Genomic DNA, 17650 nt, shown 5'->3' with positions numbered 1-17650 from the left:
TCCTCCTCCCATCCAAATTCCGAGCGTTTATTTGTTTCCTAATGGATTTGCACGCATTATGGTGGTACCTCGACATACGAGTCTAATTCGTTCCAGACCCAAGCTCGTATGTTGATCAACTCGCATCTCGAACGAATGCCTTTAGACTTTGTTTTTCACGCCGAGATAACTGCAAGCAAGGAATTCTTGCGCCACCTAGTGGAAGCTCGGCTCGCATCCTGAATTTGAGCTCGGGTGTTGAACAGAAATTTTGCTTGCGTCTCAGCTCGTAACTTGGAATACTCGCATGTGGAGCAGCTCGTATCTAGAGGTACTACTGTATTTGCTTTTACATTGATTCCTATGGGAAAAAATTGCTTCTTCTTACAAACTTGTCTACTTAAGAACCCGGTCACGGAACGAATCAAGTTCTTAAGTAGAGATACCACTGTATTTTACTTTGTTCTGTACAAAGTTGAATGGGCATAACAGCGTGTGAAATTGATTGTCAATCAGTGTTGTTTCCTAAGTGGACAATTTGATTTCAAAGCCTAGTGTTGAAACCCGTTGCGGTAAGATCTACGTTGTGGTGCCTCAACGTCCTCTCTGTTGTCTTTAGAATACGACGACAAGGTTCAAGAAACCAGAAACATCCCGTGCACCTCGGGCGCCTATTTCGTGCAAGAGAGCGATGAAACCGCTGTGAAGAAGGCTTGCCAATTCAAGAGGTCCCAATTGATGAAGTGTTCTGGAATTCAGGATAAGACCTTCGGATATTCGCAGGGGCAGCCTTGCATATTGCTGAAGATGAATCGCGTAGGTCATTTTATACTTGCAGGCCTCCTCTTGGGGGTTAGAGGTTGGAGTAGTGGCGGGTCTGATGCTTGCCGTGGGTCCAGCACATGGATGGACGCACAGCAAGGGAGAAGGGACATTGGCTTTACAGAATAACACAGTTGGAAGGGATCTTGGAGGTCTTCTGGTCAGGTAAAGGATGCTGGTAACTACCGGCGCACGGGATTGGATACTGTAGCCTAGAGGTTAATTCTCTGCTTTCCAAGGCAAAGGTTGCAGGTTCAAGCCCCAGTGAGGGTATGGCTAGCTGATGAGGCCAAAATAAGGTTGAAATAGATGTATCCTAGTCTCCCTTAATTTTCAAATTCAGCAAAAAAACATGTGACACATAACTACCGGCGCACTGTGTGCGCAGTTTCAGATCTCTGGCGTGTGCGCATGTCCCACTGAGATTTTGCTTCTGTGCATGCGCAGGAAACAAACACTTGCAAGGGGACAGATGCGCAAGAGAGATTTTGGTGATTTTCTTTTCACTTCTGCACATGTGCAGAAGCAAAAAAATTGCCAAAATTTCTCGTGGAGGTGCATCTCCTTGCGAGATTTTGCTTCTTGCCACATGTGAAGAAGCAACATCTCAGGTCTCTGGCGTGCGCATGCATGCATCCCAGCAAATTTTTCTTCTGCACATGCGCAGGAAGCAAAATTCACGAGGGGACGCAAGCACTTCCGCACATGCGCAGAAGCATAAAACCACCAAAATCTCTCACATGCATCCCCCTCGTGGGAGTTTGCTTCCTGCACATGTGCAGAAGCAAAATCCGGCGTCTGTGGTGCGCCCGCGTGTGCGTCCCAGCGGCATACAAATCTAATAAATGAATGAATGAATGAATGAATGAAAGAGTGAGTGAGTGAGTGAATGAATGAATGAATAAATAAAACAACAGGAAGCTCGAAACGCTTGTTGCTTCTCATCTCTGGTTTTGCATTTTACCCACAGCAAAGCGGAGTTTAGAAGATCAATGTGTCTTTAAAGGGAATTAAAAAACTATTGTTTTTTTTTTGCAGATTATCGGGTACCAGCCTGGCTACGGCACTCCAATTACTGTGAGTTGCAAAATCCAGGTAAATTATCTTGGCTAGCTGGTTTCTATCAATGGAGTCGCCCGCCGTCGATTTTTTTTTTTATGCATATGTTGGCATAATTATTCTGTTTTGAATTGCAGAAAGGCAATGAAAGTCTCCTCCAGTCACACGACCTCTTCCCAAGCGAGACATTTGATCCCATGTATTTCCCTTATTATGGCAAACTTACACACGTAAGTAGAAATTTAACGGGTGGATTGATGTTGCTTGTGAATAATCCCTGTGGTGTTTAGGAGCTTTCTAGAGAGAAAGTCCACATTGGCAATCTCCAGATGTTTAAAACTTCTGGAGATACAGTCTGTACCAGTGATGGCAAACCTATGACAGGTGGCATGCGAGCCATTGCCCTAGCTCAGCTCCAATGTGCATGTGTGTGCCGGCCAGCTGATTTTTGGCTTGCAGAGGGTCTGGGAGTGCATTTTTGGCTTCCAGAGGGCCTCTGTCGGGGATAGGGGAGAGCATTTTTCTCTCCCCCTGCACCAGGGAAGCCTTTGGAGCCTGGGGAGGGCGAAACATGAGCCTACTGGGCCCACCAGAAGTTGGGAAATAGGCTGTTTCCAGCCTCCAGGGGGTGGGGGGCATAGTTCCCTCTAAGCTGAGCAGTGAGCAATCGCTCACTTAAAAATCATCATCAACTCAGAGTTTTCCAAACCTGCCCAGAAGCCGAGAGGGAAAGAGTGAGAGGGAAGAAGAGAGAGAGGAAGAGAGAGAAACGGATAGAAAAAAGAGAGGAAGGAAAAGAGAAAGAAAAAGAATGGGAGTAAGGAAGAGAGAAAGAAAATCAAAATCTAGTTTGAAACTAGCTCAACTATTTAAGTGGCATTTTGATATTGATAGAGTTGCCCTATTATGAGCTCACTGTTATAGACACACAGTACAGTATTTTATTTTGAAATTCTCTGAGGCAAAAGAGGGTGGGTTTTTTGTTTGTTTGTTTGTTTGTTTGTTTGTTTGTTGATTTATTTATTTATTTATTATTTCTGTGCCGCCCAGTCCCGAAGGGACTGCCGCTCAGACACTATACTTTTCCGCCCCCCCCAAAAAAAAATTAGAGGGAACACTGGTGGGGGGGAGATGTTTTTGCCCTCGCCAGGCATTGAATTATGGGTGTTGGCACTTGCACATGAACGACAGCACACGTGGATGCTCTTTTGCCACCTGAGATAAAAAAGGGTCTCCATCACTGGCCTATACAATTCTGCCTGCTCTACTGGGGCTTCCTGAAGCCTCCGAGTACAAAAAACAGCACAACGGGCAAACTGGAAATCTGTTTTTCTGAACTTCCGGTTTGCCCGTTAGGCAGTTTTTTGCACTCCGGGGCTTCTGGGAAGCCTCCCTGAAGCCCCCAGAGGGCAAAATGGCCTTCTCCAAGGCTGAAAATCAGCTGATTAGTGCCCTCCAATATGGCTCCGCATGCCACCTGCAGCACCCATGCCATAGGTTTCTCATCACGGGGATAATCTATTCCTAGAACCCACCTAAAATGGCTACTACATGAATATTTAACACCACCTGTAAAGGTTATCATAAGAACCTAAGAAGAGCCCTGCTGAATCAGGCCAAAGCCCATCGAGTCCAGCATTCTGTGTCCCAGAGTGGCCCACCAATTGTCCATGGGGATCTTGAGCAGAAAGAGAAGGCAAGACCCTCCCTTTCCCTTGACCCCCAACAAATGGGACCCAAGGGAATCCTGCCTGCCTCAACCAACGTAGAGGCAGCACTTGGACATCCCTTTCAATAACCACTGATACACTTGGCGTCCACAAATCTGTCTAATCTTGCCTTGAAGCTATCAAGGCTGACAGCTGTCACGACCTCTTCTGGAAGTGAATTCCATAAACCAAGGACCCTCTGGGTGAAGAAATATTTCCCTTTATTTGTCCTCACTTTCTGACCTATGAGCTTTAGGGAGGGCCCCCTCGTCCTAGTATTGTGTGATAGAGAAAAGAATTTTTCTTCCCAAGAAGAAAATAAATTTTTCTTCCTAAGAAGAAAATAAATTTTTCTTCCCAGGAAGAAAATAATTTTTTCTTCCCAAGAAGAAAATAATTTTTTCTTCCCAAGAAGAAAATAAATTTTTCTTCCCAAGAAGAAAAGAAATTTTTCTTCCCAAGAAAAGAAATTTTTCTTCCCAAGAAGAAAATATTTTTTTCTTCCCAAGAAGAAAATAAATTTTCTCTATCCACCTTTTCTATCCCATGCATGATTTTATACACTTCGATCAAGTCACCCCTTCAACGCCGTCTTTCAAGGCTGAAGAGACCAAAGCGTTGCAACCTGGTTTCATAAGGGAGGTGCTCCATTTCCTTGATCATTCCTTTTTTTGCACCTTTTCCAGTTCCATTATCGCTTACGTTGTTTTTGCATTGCTTTTCGTTTCCTGAAATAAAAGGTCTCGATCGATTGATCCTTTTCCAGGTGAACTACACCCAGCCCGTTGTAGCAATTCACTTCACAGGAGTTACAAGGAATCAGACCCTGAATATCCAATGCCAACTGAACGGGAAAGGGATTATCAACACTGTCAACAACGATCGGTTTTTGGGACGGATCCTTTTCACACTAACCGTCAACAGCTAAGGCCAGAGCTCCCCGTCTGCGATGACCCTTTATGGCATATTAAACGTTTCCTCGCCGCAGGGGGGGGAAAATAATCCAATTGGCCATTGACGTAGAACCAGGAAACTCCAAACCTATCTTGAGGGACGGTTTTTGTTTTTTTCTTTGGAAAATAAATAAAATTAAAAATAATAAAAATAAAAAGACCGCTCCCAAGATAAGACTTACGTCGAGCACTCGAAACATCCACCCTGCGAGGAAACCCATCAGCCCAATGAGAGATTTTTTTTCTTTTATTTTAAAAAAATGCATTTTAAATAAAACAGCATTTTAGATCTTTCCCCAGGTGCCTCGGAAGGGATGGCAATTTGGCATCAAATGGTGGAGAGTTTTGCCATAATATCACAAATAATTGGTTTTATTGGTTTATTTTTTAATTTTTTTTATTTCCCTTTTTGGGGGTGGGGAATACCTTCACTGTCAATATTAGAGGTCAGTGAGCAGTTTTTGTATTTCGTGGGCCAGTATGGGATAGATATTGAAGTGAACCAGACAGCCTTTTCTAACTATTTTTTTTTTGTTGCGATGTTTGAAACGGATATTCATAAAGCCATTACTGACAAGGGCCTTCTAAAACCTGTGATTTAACCCCTGTAGACGTTAGAACACCCAACAAACGGTTAGTTGGCCTTAAGCGTAACCTTTGACAAACCCTCCCTCCAAAACCCACCCTCCTTGTTATTTTTGTCCTATTGCTTTTCTGGCTCAATTTAGTGACAGTTACGTCCTCGTAGGCAGCGTAGGCCTTTTCAATCAAGATAGGTATCCCCTTAAATATGTGGTTTTTTTCATGTTCACCAGCCCTGAACGCCTAAATCAGGTTTCCAAAGAGAAGACAAGAGGGATATCTAGGGAGGGGCCGTCTTGTTCCTCCATGTTGACCATCTCAAGATGTCCGCTCGGAAGCTTTCACCCGCCGCACCGTTTCATTTCCATGGGGAATAACAGGACCTCCACGGAAGGCCTACCGCGCAGTTGCAAATTCAGAAATGGGACTTTCATTTTAGTCATGTACTCCATGTTCTTGGCACAGGGTGGTAGACATCTAGGTGAACAAGGAGAACCAGCAATGTATGGACTGCTTTCTTGTTCGCCTCCCAATGTTTCAGACCGGGAGGGGTGGCTGGGGATGGCGGTGGAGAGGTGGGAGGTGGGGGGGTCTCAGATGCTTGTACCCTGAAATAAAAGGACTTACAGCCTAACAAGCCTCTGTCTTTACTGTCTGTGGACTCACAATGACCTGATGGATATAATGATAATGATAATGATAATGATATATAATGATAATGATAATGAGTTGGAAGGGACCTTGGAGGTCTTCTAGTCTGACCCCCCGCTTAGGCAGGAAACCCTACACTACTTCAGACATATGGTTATCCAACATCTTCTTAAAAATTTCCAGTGTTGGAGCATCCACAACTTGTTTGGAGACGAGTGCTCTTGGCTATACCAAAAGAGGGCTTGGTTTAAGTGAATTTTCATTATAAAGAACATTGTTTTGAATTTTCAAACGTGTGTGTGTCTGAAATTGTATCTGTGAATTTTTGGAAGGATTCTACCAGAGAGCCCAACAGAACACTATCTATCTATCTATCTATCTATCTATCTATCTATCTATCTATCTATCTATCTATCTATCTATCTATCTATCTTCTATATCAATCAATCAATCAATCCCCATCCATCCATCTCTCTATCTATCTCTCCTGTGTAGCCCCAGCATAACAAGTCCAAAATAATCTCAGCAGCATGGATAGGTTTTTTTTTTCCTGTTTTTAATTTCAAAACAACAACATCTGAATATCACATAAATGCAGAGGGGAGAAATAAAAGGAAGGAAATAAAAGGACTGTGGAGGAAGGGAAGAGGGAAAAAAGAAAGGGAGGCTTACACAGGACTGTAATCAACTTGACGCTTGCGTTTGGAAACCATGTAAATTACAAAGCCAACAATAACCAAGACACCAGTTAGGACACCCAGCACAATAGGAATGACAAAGAGTATGTCAGAGCTGCTACATTCTTCAGCTGCAGAAATAAAGATGGAAAAATAAAATAAAAGAAGAGACAGAGGGTTAGTTAGCGACCAAAGCAAGCATTGGTAGGTAAATTAGCAGAAGCGCAAATAGTACTATTCTAAAATTTAATTTACGCTGGGTGAGGGGTTGGTGGGTCGGTCTTAACCACTTGGCTCTTAAGTTGCCTTCCTGGTTTACGGAGTTTCCCAGATGAAAACTTACCAGACAGGATTAATTACAGGAGTCCCTCTTTTAACCTGCAGTAATTCCTAATTTGTAGTTCTTGGTAGCTGACCTTGTAGGTAGATAGACAAGGATCTTAACTGTGTCCAGAATGGTTAATCACCCATCCCGGCCTGATCCATGCAGCTGACTAAACCAAGTTGTTGGCTTACGATGATGATTATGGAGCCTTGTCAATAAAACTGTGGCTTCCCAGGTGTGAATCCAGCTGCCGGATTTGTAAACCTGGTTCCCATTTTCAGGCAAAGTCTACAACGAGTCACGATCTTGGTTTAGGAATGCCAATACTTTTCTGGTTCCAACTGTCAACGTCCCTCCCCCACCACGTATATGTCATATTTTTTAGAGTATAAGACACTCTGGAGTATAAGGTGGACATTAGTTTTTGGAGAGGAAAACAAAAATAAAACAATTCTGCCTCTGCCTACCAGGATCCATCAGTATTCATTTGGCTAACATCCTTGCAGCAAATTGCAAACAGCCTGGTTCGCTCCAGCACATTATTGCAACCTGATTCAGCATGAACAGCTGATTGGCGGGTGGATGGGCCTCCCGGAATACTCCCAACCAGCTGTTCAAAGCTGCAGGGATTGCCACAATCGTCTCTGTGCCTTGTGTTTTTATTATTATTATTATTAATTAATGAGATTTCTATGCCACCCCTCTCCGTAGACTCGGGGCAGCTAACAGCAATAATAATACAATGTAAACAAATCTAATATTTAAGTTTTTTTAAATTAACTTAATTTTTTTTAAATTAACTTAAAAACCCCAATTTAAGAAACCAATCATACATACCATACATAAATTTTATAAGCCTAGGGGGAAGGGAAAGTCTCAAATCCCCCATGCCTGGCGACAGAGGTGGGTTTTAAGGAGCTTACGAAAGGCAAGGAGGGCGGGGGCAACTCTGATCTCTGGGGGGAGTTGGTTCCAAGGGTCGGGGCCGCCACAGAGAAGGCTCTTCCCCTGGGTCCCGCCAAATGACATTGTTTAGTTGACGGGACCCGGAGAAGGCCCACTCTGTGAGACCTAACTGGTCGCTGGGATTTGTGCGGCAGAAGGGGGTCCCGGAGATATTCTGGTCCGGTGCCATGAAGGGCTTCTTTTGGCCTCTTGCTTTGTGTTTTTGGCCTCCGATTGCTCCATTTTAGACCCATTCGAGTCTCTGGGGTTCGTCCCAGACCGATTGCTGCCTCCATGTTATGTTTTTCGCTTCTGCGTGTAGCATTTTTGGCCTCTACAACTTGTTTTTGGTCTCTGCGTGTTGCGTTTTTGGGTAGTTCCAGGCACTTGAAAATACGATGCAGAGGTCAAAAAAGGGGGCATGAGGAGGCCAAAAATGGCTGAGAGGTAGGGGTAGTGTGGTGGAGGCGCTTTGGCAACATTCGGTGTATAAGACGCACCCAAATCTTCACCCTCTTTTGAGGGATGCAGGAAAGTGCATCTTATAGTCCGAAAAATATGGTATACAAAGGATCAAATTTTTGCATGGGTTTGCAATTTTGGTTGGCTTATTTGTTTATTTATTCATTTATTCATTCATTTATGATTAGATTAGATTAGATTAGATTTGATTTGTATGCCGCCCCTCTCGGGGTGGCTCACAACATATATAAAAAGATAGCAGTACATCTAATCCAATTAATATAATTAAAAAACCCTAAAAATCCTTAAAAAAATTAAAACATTATCATTCACTCCATAAAACACACTAAAAAACACTCGTTGATCAGGGGGAAAGATCTAATGACCCCAGGCCTGGCGACAAAGATGAGTCTTTAAACTTTTTCCGAAGGCAAGGAGGGTGGGGCAGTGCGAATCTCCGGGGGGAGCTGATTCCAGAGGGCCGGGGCCCCCACAGAGAAGGCTCTTCCCCTAGGTCCCGCCAGCCGACATTGTCTGGCTGATGGGACCCTGAGGGGACCAACTCTGTGGGATCTGACCGGATGCTGTGATTCGTGCGGCAGAAGGCGGTCTCGGAGGTTTAACCAAAGCAGCAGAAAAAAACAAATGCAGGAGATTTCAACATTCACAAAAACGCTTTTAGTTGTAGAGAAGCGACATCCACAGCATTTTACAAAACTCCCTGTTTCAACAACACAATTTTTTCCCCCATAGTGATGCAAAAGCACCGGTACAGAACAGGAAAAAAAAATATTTCAGAAGTATCTGTTTTTCTTGAGTTTCTTTAATATAATTCTTCTTTCTATTCCTTTTTGGAGCCCGACAAAATGATGCTATATGAACTTGTTAAGGTTACAACATTGGCCACATTTAAATCTCCCCCAAAATGGGCAGGTCCTGTCTATGCTTCTATTGGCTTAAATTCAAATTCAGAAGTGGTGTCTTCTAAGCTCATCATAAGAAGCCATCAATCCAACAACTGTTAACCCCAATGTCTGTCGACAGAATAACTCTTTTGTGCAATTTTTTTTTAAAGAAACAAACACACGTGAGTAAATAACACCTTTCAGGCCATAAATCCTTTTTTTTTTTCCTTGGCGGTTCGGAAAAGGGAAGACTTCGCCCTGGATCGGTTTTCCACCTCTAGATCTGTCTATAGCCAGCACGATGCCGAATTTTGGTACAATATGCCATCACCACTAGCCAAACTAAGCCTACCAAGGCTACTGCCATCAGGAGTGGCACAAAGAAGTTGTCGACCGCTCGGATGCAATCTTCAGCTGGATGGAGAAAGGGTGATAAACATAGTTAAGCTCAGGTAAATTGTCTTCAAGCTCGCCTCTGAATCTTCAAAAATCCCAGGGTTATTTCGACAGAAAAGGAAACAAAAAAAGAAAAAAACCCCAACCAAATAGCTCTTCCTGGTTAAAGGCTGATTCGGAAGCGAGCTTGTGGCTTAGAGGTTAATATCCTGCCTTGCATGGAGAAGGCTACAAGTTCAAATCCTGTAAGGGTATGTCTAGCCGATGAGGCCATAATAAGGCTGAAATAGATCTATACTAAGCTCCTTTCCTTTTCACTTATCAGCAAAAAATATGTAACCATGTAAATTATTGTTTGTCAGCTATAAAAAAAATTATCTGCCTTGGAAATGGCCCCTACATGGGGACGAGAGGCAAAATAAAAGCAAAGTTGCTTCCTCCCATACTTTACAAATTGGGGTCCAGACCAGAACAAGCCAAGAGGGAGGAAAAAGCATTTCCTTGTATGTCTATCTTGAGAAATGCTTAAAGCTAGCTTTTGACTCTGCTCAAATCGATCGCAACAAAACCCCACCAATTTTAAAGGGAGGCTTCCTAGGATCGAATCTCGTTCCATCAATAGTGAAGATCGGCCGTTACACATCTGCCCTCTACTGTCCAAAATGACAGGAGTCACCTTGACACCTGGCTCACATCCACATCTGCAACAAGGCCTCTTCTTGGCCACCTGGGTGAATTCCAACCTTACAATCACTGAGCAGAAATTCTAATGAAATCAAAGTTGTCCAAGGTTTAAGTTTCAGTATTGGCAGCTTCCCCGATAGGAGGTAGTGCTTGCTTGAGGATTTGTGTGTGATTTGTCAAGAAGATGACAAGAACTGACCCCCTATGTCTCAAGCAGGGCAACTTTAAGATGTATGGACTTCAACTCCCAGAATTCTTTACGATGTACTTCAATTCCCAGGATTCATGTTGGCTGGAGGATTCTGGGAGTTGAAGTCCAGACTTCTTAAAGTTGCCAAGTATGAAAAAACAACCCCAATGGTTTACATTAAATGATGCCTTAGCCAAACCGAGGTTCATGACAGACAATAATCAATAATAATAAACATATTTTTTTTTGCTACAGACAGTTAAGAGATTGGGAGTTTGCTTCAGATTCCAGTTGAAACACAGGCAAAATTGTCTTCAAAGACAATTTTCCGGAGAAAGGTTTTCAATTAAGCATCACCAAATTTCCTCATGAACAGAAGAATTTTTATTAGAGAACTATGTGCAAACAGTCAAATTCCTACACAGAAGTACAAACATAGTAAAGAGCATAGTTGCTCCAACAGTTAAAAGCAGACATTTATTAAAATTGACACAGGCTGATTACTCTATTGTTCCGGCTTTTAGCTGGGTGCAAATCCAACAGAGGCACTGATATATTTTCAAGTGAAAGTACACGCTTGGTTCGGTCTTTGTAAATATCTACGGCAGCACATAAATAATGATTTCACAAATATACTAACTGGCATTTGTTAACCAACACACGCACACACAAAAAACTGTTGAACCCACAAAGAAAATAATGCAAGAGTGATTTAGGTACAAACTTAGTTACGGTTGCACATTTAGGAGAAAAGCAAGATATTAAACAAAGGGTAGGATTACTTGATCCTCTAGGTTTTTAGAATAGACATAATTATAGGCTACTGATCATTTAATTGTTTGTAAACTAGGAAGTTTTAGTAGACTAAAAGTACCTTAAGATCCAGTTCTCAAAGTGATTGAAGTGGCAGAGAAGCCCATTGCTATGATGTTTGTTTACCAATCTTTCACGGACTTTTGCATCATTATTGGAAAAAATAAGACCTTAAATAGTAGCCCTTGGCCGGTTGTTTTTGTTAAAAAGGTTTACAATGGGGATTTATGCACTAAAATTTTTACAGGCAACTTTCAAGGAGCAGCTTTCTGAGACTAAGATCTCCTCCGCCCCATTTACACATGGCTGCAAATACAAAAAGTGTAAAATCTGGATTTCTAACAATGCCTGTCTTCTATTTGCACCCAGCTTGTAGTAAGACCTTCAGCTAGAGGGCAATTTAAATCTTTGGACATCTGCTACACAAACTAAGGATACTTAAAACGACAATGTTCTCATTCTATTTTTTTTTTTAAAGAGGACAACGAACTCATTTTGCTTGGTACACAAAAGGCAGGAATATACCTACTCCTCCAATATTTGAAAACGTTGCTGTTGTGTAATTTTAAGTCTCAAGACTCGAGAGGAGTTTTGGAATTAATAACTGCTACCAAATTGGTAGAGAGAAAGGAAAAATAATGCATTAATTAAGCTTATTCAGGCTGAAGTAGTTAACCCAACATATTTTCTCGCCGTCACACACTGAAAGAAAACAGCTTTGTAGATAGGCCCAGATTCCCAGTTTACAGTTGTTATAGCACCCAGGTTAACCATTGGTTTCTATACAACACAGAATTAGCAAATGCTTTGATCTGCACCGCTATTGTTTTAATATCCTAAAATTGAGACTGGTGAAAACCAACCTCCCTTCTCAAAAATTACTTATTGACTGACTGGTACAGCTGGATATAACCCTATTTCAATCTAAAATTTCGTTCCAGAGCCATTCCTAAGCTCTCCAACGCAGTTTGCAAAGTCCTTATTACAATTAGTTGAGATCAGTTGTTGGCTGGGTTTCGGGGGGGGGGGGGGGGGAGGGAGCTCCCCGTTTTTTTTAAATAGACAGTCACCAGTTGGCTTCCATGTGGGAATAGTCAAACCCTACAGGGTTTGATAACCAGCGTATGTTTTCCTTCGGCCAATTAAATAAGTGGTCACTATTATGACAACCAAGCCTGCAAGGGCAGCTCCAACTATTATTGGGATTAGAACAGTGTCATCATCCAACAAGCATTCTCCCGCTGTAGATGAGAAAGGGGGTGACAAAAAGGGGAGGAAAAAAAGAAAGAATAAAAATCAAAAGACTTTTTCTGAAAAGAGAGCCTCTTCAAGCTTGGCGACATTAAGACTTGTGGACTTCAACTCCCAGAATGCTCCAGCCAGCATAGCTGGCTGGAGAATTCTGGGAGTTGAAGTCCACAAAGTCTTCACACAGACATTACAAAGTTAGAATATCCAGCTTAAGAGATGCCTTCATAACATTTTCCGTGGAAATTAGAAAAATAAAAAAGAACAATTGATCAATTGCAAGATGGCCTTTTGCCAATGATTGAAATGAAATATGGCCAGAATTTCAAAATGGCTGAAATTCCACCAGAATTCTTCATTAACTTAGAAACATAGAAGACTGACGGCAGAAAAAGACCTCATGATCCATCTAGTCTGTCCTTATACTATTTTCTGTATTTTATCTTAGGATGGATCTATGTTTATCCCAGGCATGTTTAAATTCAGTGACTGTGGATTTACCAACCACGTCTGCTGGAAGTTTGTTCCAAGCATCGACTACTCTTTCAGTCAAATAATATTTTCTCGTGTTGCTTCTGATCTTTCCCCCAACTAACTTCAGATTGTGTCCCCTTGTTCTTGTGTTCACTTTCCTATTAAAAACACTTCCCTCCTGGACCTTATTTAACCCTTTAATATATTTAAATGTTTCGATCATGTCCCCCCTTTTCCTTCTGTCCTCCAGACTATACAGATGGAGATCATTAAGTCTTTCCTGATACGTTTTATGCTTAAGACCTTCCACCATTCTTGTAGCCCGTCTTTGGACCCGTTCAATTTTGTCAATATCTTTTTGTAGGTGAGGTCTCCAGAACTGAACACAGTCTTCCAAATGTGGTCTCACCAGCGCTCTATATAGCGGGATCACAATCTCCCTCTTCCTGCTTGTTATACCTCTAGCTATTTCTTTTTAATATCATGGTTTCTCCCTTAAGAAGTTGGCATTGCGGCTAGAAGTTTGATAACCTCTTATCATGAAAATGTCAAAACTTCGTGAAATCTGACATCGTTTTCTAAGTTACGGGGTTGCTTCCACAAGCATCTTGGGGATATCTTTGGTTTCTTGCATGACAATTTACCAGCTTTTAGATTAAAAATGTCCATAGAGGCTTAAAAGTGATGTAACTTTCATAAAATATAGACATATATAAAAAACCCCGCTGAACATTTGTTGCATTAAAAGAGTGATGGTGGAAAAAATGATCAAAAATTTAGATTAAGAGGTCAATCCGGGCTTCAGCTCAATCTTCTCTCAGTCCTATTCATCATCTGAAAAGTTTTGGCTCCAAAAAAGAGGATTATGAGACATACAGAATAAACTTAATTCACGACAAAGCCACCTTTATGGAGTTTACAAGTGTACTTATCTTAAGATAAATTTGTTTCAAGAGACCCAAGAGTTATTAAGTTCTTAAGTGTTTTATATATATATATCTAAAAGATATTCAACATTGTTTCGAGAAGTGGGACATAAGTGCACTTATCAGCATGAAAGTTCTTTGCAAATAGACCCAAATTATTTTCAACAGCGGCTTTTATGAGGGAGATCAATTTCTCTCTCCTTTATGGAATTCATTCCTCTTTCGATATATTTATTTATGAATCGCATTTATAAGCTGCCCAACTCTTTCCAGACTCACCCAAAGCTGTGGTCAGCATCAGCTCTTGTTGTTATCATTAGATAACTATCTCCAGTGATAACCATTCTGGCTCTTGGGGTTGAGGGACTGGCGGCCATCTTGAATTTACAGCCATTCCTTCAGCCGCCATTTTGAAGTTACAACCGCGCTTTGGGAAAATAGTGGCTTAGAACTGGTTTTCGCACTTATGACTGTCACAGAATCCCCAGAATATGATCAATATGTGGGCGCTTGGCAACTGGCGCATATTTATGAGGGTTGCAGTGTCCTGGGGTCATGAGATGGCCACTTATGGCCTCCTGAAGAGGCTTCTGACAAGCCAAAAAAAGGCGGGAAAATCAGAATCAACTCTCTTTAACAACTGCTTCCTTTAGGCAAGATAATTTCTGTCTCCAGTTTGGGTTGTAGATTGAGGACTCGGCGTTTCCACATTTGATATCCCAAAGGTGCTTTTTCAAGAGGCAACTGGACCTTTTCTGGGTTTTTTTTCTTTGAAGACCTTTCGATTCTCCTCCAGGAAGCTTCTCCAGTTCTGACTGGATGCTGGGGGATGGAATTAACAGGTGGCGCAATGTAAGGAGAACATATTGTGATCCCCTTATACAGTGGAACCCCGACATAAGAGCTGCTCTACTTAAGAGCAACTCGAGATAAGAGCTGGGAGGGGAGAGATATTTTTGTTCTACTTACAAGCCCAAATTCGAGATACAAGCGCCAAGGAGCTGTCTCCTGAAGCCAAACGCTAACTTCCGCGTTCGGCTTCAGGAGACAGCTGCGAAGCGGCGCGCGTGTTTTAAAAGGTTGCAGCCGGCCTGGGGGGCTCGGGGGGGGTGCTTGCAGCTTTCTTTCTTGCTCTTTTTCTTTCTCTCTTTTACCTTCCCTTCCTCTATTTCTTCTTTTCTTTCTCCTTCCCACCTTCTTCCCTCCCTCCCTCCCTTCACTCATTCCTCTCTTACTCTCCCCTTTCATAAGTTTCCTTGCTTCCTTCCTCTGTTCCTGTCCCTTCCCCCTTTCTTTTTCTTTCTTTCTTGCTTGCTTTCTTTCTTGCTCTTTTTCTTTCTCTCTTTTACCTTCCCTTCTCTATTTCTTCTTTTCTTTCTCCTTCCCACCTTCTTCCCTCCCTCCCTTCACTCATTCCTCTCTTACTCTCCCCCTTTCATAAGTTTCCTTGCTTCCTTCCTCTGTTCCTGTCCCTTCCCTCTTTCCTTCCTTCCTTCCCACCCTCCGTCCATTCATTCACCCATTCCTCTTTTGATCGCTTAAAGCCGGTCCCTGGTGCAAAAAGGGTTGGGGACCTCTGTCCTACAGGATTGGGTGGCAGAGAAGTTGAACATATGTAAATTTAAAAGTTTAAGAAAGTTTACAAGTTAAGTGAAAGAAACTTCATTATTCATTTATATGTACATGTACATTTCTTCATTAAAAACATGTCTTTCTGCATAATTTAGACTAACTTTGTGAGTTTTTTGAGGGCTGGAACCAATTAAAATTATTTACATTAATTCCTATGGGGAAAAGTTGTTCGAGATAAGAGCTGCTCGACTTAAGAGCCCAGGTCCGGAACGAATTAAACTCGTATCTCGAGGTACCACTGTATAGAGCGCTGGTGAGACCACATTTGGAATACTGTGTTCAGTTCTGGAGACCTCACCTACAAAAAGATATTGACAAAATTGAACAGGTCCAAAGACAGGCTACAAGAATGGTGGAAGGTCTTAAGCATAAAACGTATCAGGAAAGACTTCATGAACTCCATCTGTATAGTCTGGAGGACAGAAGGAAAAGGGAGGACATGATCGAAACATTTAAATATGTTGAAGGGTGAAATAAGGTCCAGGGGAGAAGTGTTTTTAATAGGAAAGTGAACACAAGAACAAGGGGAAACAATCTGAAGTTAGTTGGGGGAAAGATCAAAAGCAACGTGAGAAAATATTATTTTACTGAAAGAGTAGTAGATCCTTGGAACAAACTTCCAGCAGACGTGGTTGGTAAATCCACAGGAACTGAATTTAAAGATGCCTGGGGTAAACATATATCCATTGTAAGATAAAATACAGGAAATAGTATAAGGGCAGACTAGATGGACCATGAGGTCTTTTTCTGCCGTCAGTCTTCTATGTTTCTATAGTAACATGAAAGATTGACGGCAGAAAAAGACCTCATGGTCCATCTAGTCTGCCCTTACACTATTTCCTGTATTTTATCTTAGGATGGATCTATGTTTATCCCAGGCATGTTTAAATTCAGTTCCTGTGAATTTACCAACCACGTCTGCTGGAAGTTTGTTCCAAGCATCTACTCCTTCGTTCAGTCAAATTTTTTCTCATGTTGCTTCTGAACTTTCCCCTAACTAACCTCAGATTGTGTCCCCTTGTTCCTGTGTTCACTTTCCTATTGAAAACACTTCCTTCTTGAACCTTATTGAACCCTTTAACGTATTTCGATCATGTCCCCCCTTTTCCTTCTGTCCTCCAGACTATACAGATTGAGTTCATTAAATCAAGAATCAGAATTTTATGATGTTTGGCAAAAGGTATATATGGTGGGATACAAAGAAACAGAGATAACCTTATTTCTATACTATTTTAAATATATTTGTATCTGGTAGTTATATTGTACTAGACAGTGATTATTTACAATACAAATGTAAATCCCTTTTTTCTTCTTCTACTATTTCTCTTTTTTTTCTTAGTTCATTTTAAGTCATAATTTTAAACTTTCTATATATTTTTAAATATTTTAGATGTGTTTTTACCTACTATCTTATTTTTAAGTATTTCATAGATGGTTTGAAATAACGATAAGATTTTTTATCCTTTTCTTATTACAAATACAAAGATGACTTCAACTCTGGGAGGAGCGATTGTTGCTCCATTAAATGTTACATGTAATGTATGTTTTGTTTGTCTTTGCAATTTAATAAAAATATTATTTTTTTAAAAAAATCTTTCCTGATAGGTTTTATGTTTAAGACCTTCCACCATTTTTGTAGCCCGTCTTTGGACCCGTTCAATTTTATCCATATCTCTTTGTAGGTGAGGTCTCCAGAACTGAACACAGTATTCCAGATGTGTAGCCTCAATGAGCCTCTGAAAAGGATTCAAATGGCCAGCTGTCTGCAAGGAGTATCAATCCTTCCATTCCCCAACATCCATGCAAACCTGAAGAAGCTCCTTGGATGAGAATAGAAAGGTCTTCAAAGAAAAAAAAAGCAGAAAGTCTATGTTGCTTTTTTTTTTTTTAAAGTACTTTTGGGACAACCTCACCTGATGGAGAAACTCCATAGACATTTGTCCCTTGAACCTTTAGATGGAAGAATCCTACATCTTTCTTGGCTTTTCTCTCTTACCTGCGGAAAACTGCCCTTCTTCCACTTCAAATGGCTGGATCTTCAAATCAAAGATGTTTAATTTATAGCCAGAGCTCACAAAGATTGATTCTTCTTTTCGGCATAGGTATGAATTCCCCATGGTTGTTTCCCAGTTGTTGAGCGTTTGATTCGAGGCCGAAAAGTTCACTGAAGAGGAACAAGAGGGTAGGTCAGCTTGGATGACAATAAAGTGTTATTTTT

General features: G+C 41.5%; 2 protein-coding genes across 2 annotated transcripts in view; one reads left to right on the top strand and one right to left on the bottom strand.

Annotated features, from left to right (window-relative positions):
* The window catches only part of ATP1B4 (ATPase Na+/K+ transporting family member beta 4), a 41428-nt gene extending 35690 nt beyond the window's left edge, over positions 1-5738 (top strand). The window contains exons 5-8 of the mRNA XM_070759900.1: positions 599-795; positions 1840-1896; positions 1998-2090; positions 4336-5738. Coding sequence (XP_070616001.1) covers positions 599-795; positions 1840-1896; positions 1998-2090; positions 4336-4497 — 509 coding nt within the window. The 3' untranslated portion in view covers positions 4498-5738. The remainder of the gene's footprint in view (positions 1-598; positions 796-1839; positions 1897-1997; positions 2091-4335) is intronic.
* A 3091-nt stretch (positions 5739-8829) lies between these two features.
* LAMP2 (lysosomal associated membrane protein 2) overlaps positions 8830-17650 on the bottom strand; it is a 34913-nt gene continuing 26092 nt past the window's right edge. Inside the window, 2 exon segments of the mRNA XM_070759896.1 lie at positions 8830-9483; positions 17429-17596. Of these exon segments, the coding sequence (XP_070615997.1) occupies positions 9347-9483; positions 17429-17596 (305 nt within the window). The 3' untranslated portion in view covers positions 8830-9346.

Source organism: Erythrolamprus reginae, chromosome 8, assembly GCF_031021105.1.
Source record: "Erythrolamprus reginae isolate rEryReg1 chromosome 8, rEryReg1.hap1, whole genome shotgun sequence".
Taxonomy (NCBI): Eukaryota; Metazoa; Chordata; class Lepidosauria; order Squamata; family Dipsadidae; genus Erythrolamprus; species Erythrolamprus reginae.
The sequence above is the reverse complement of the archived record's forward strand: the minus strand, read 5'-3'. Positions and strand labels throughout refer to the sequence as shown.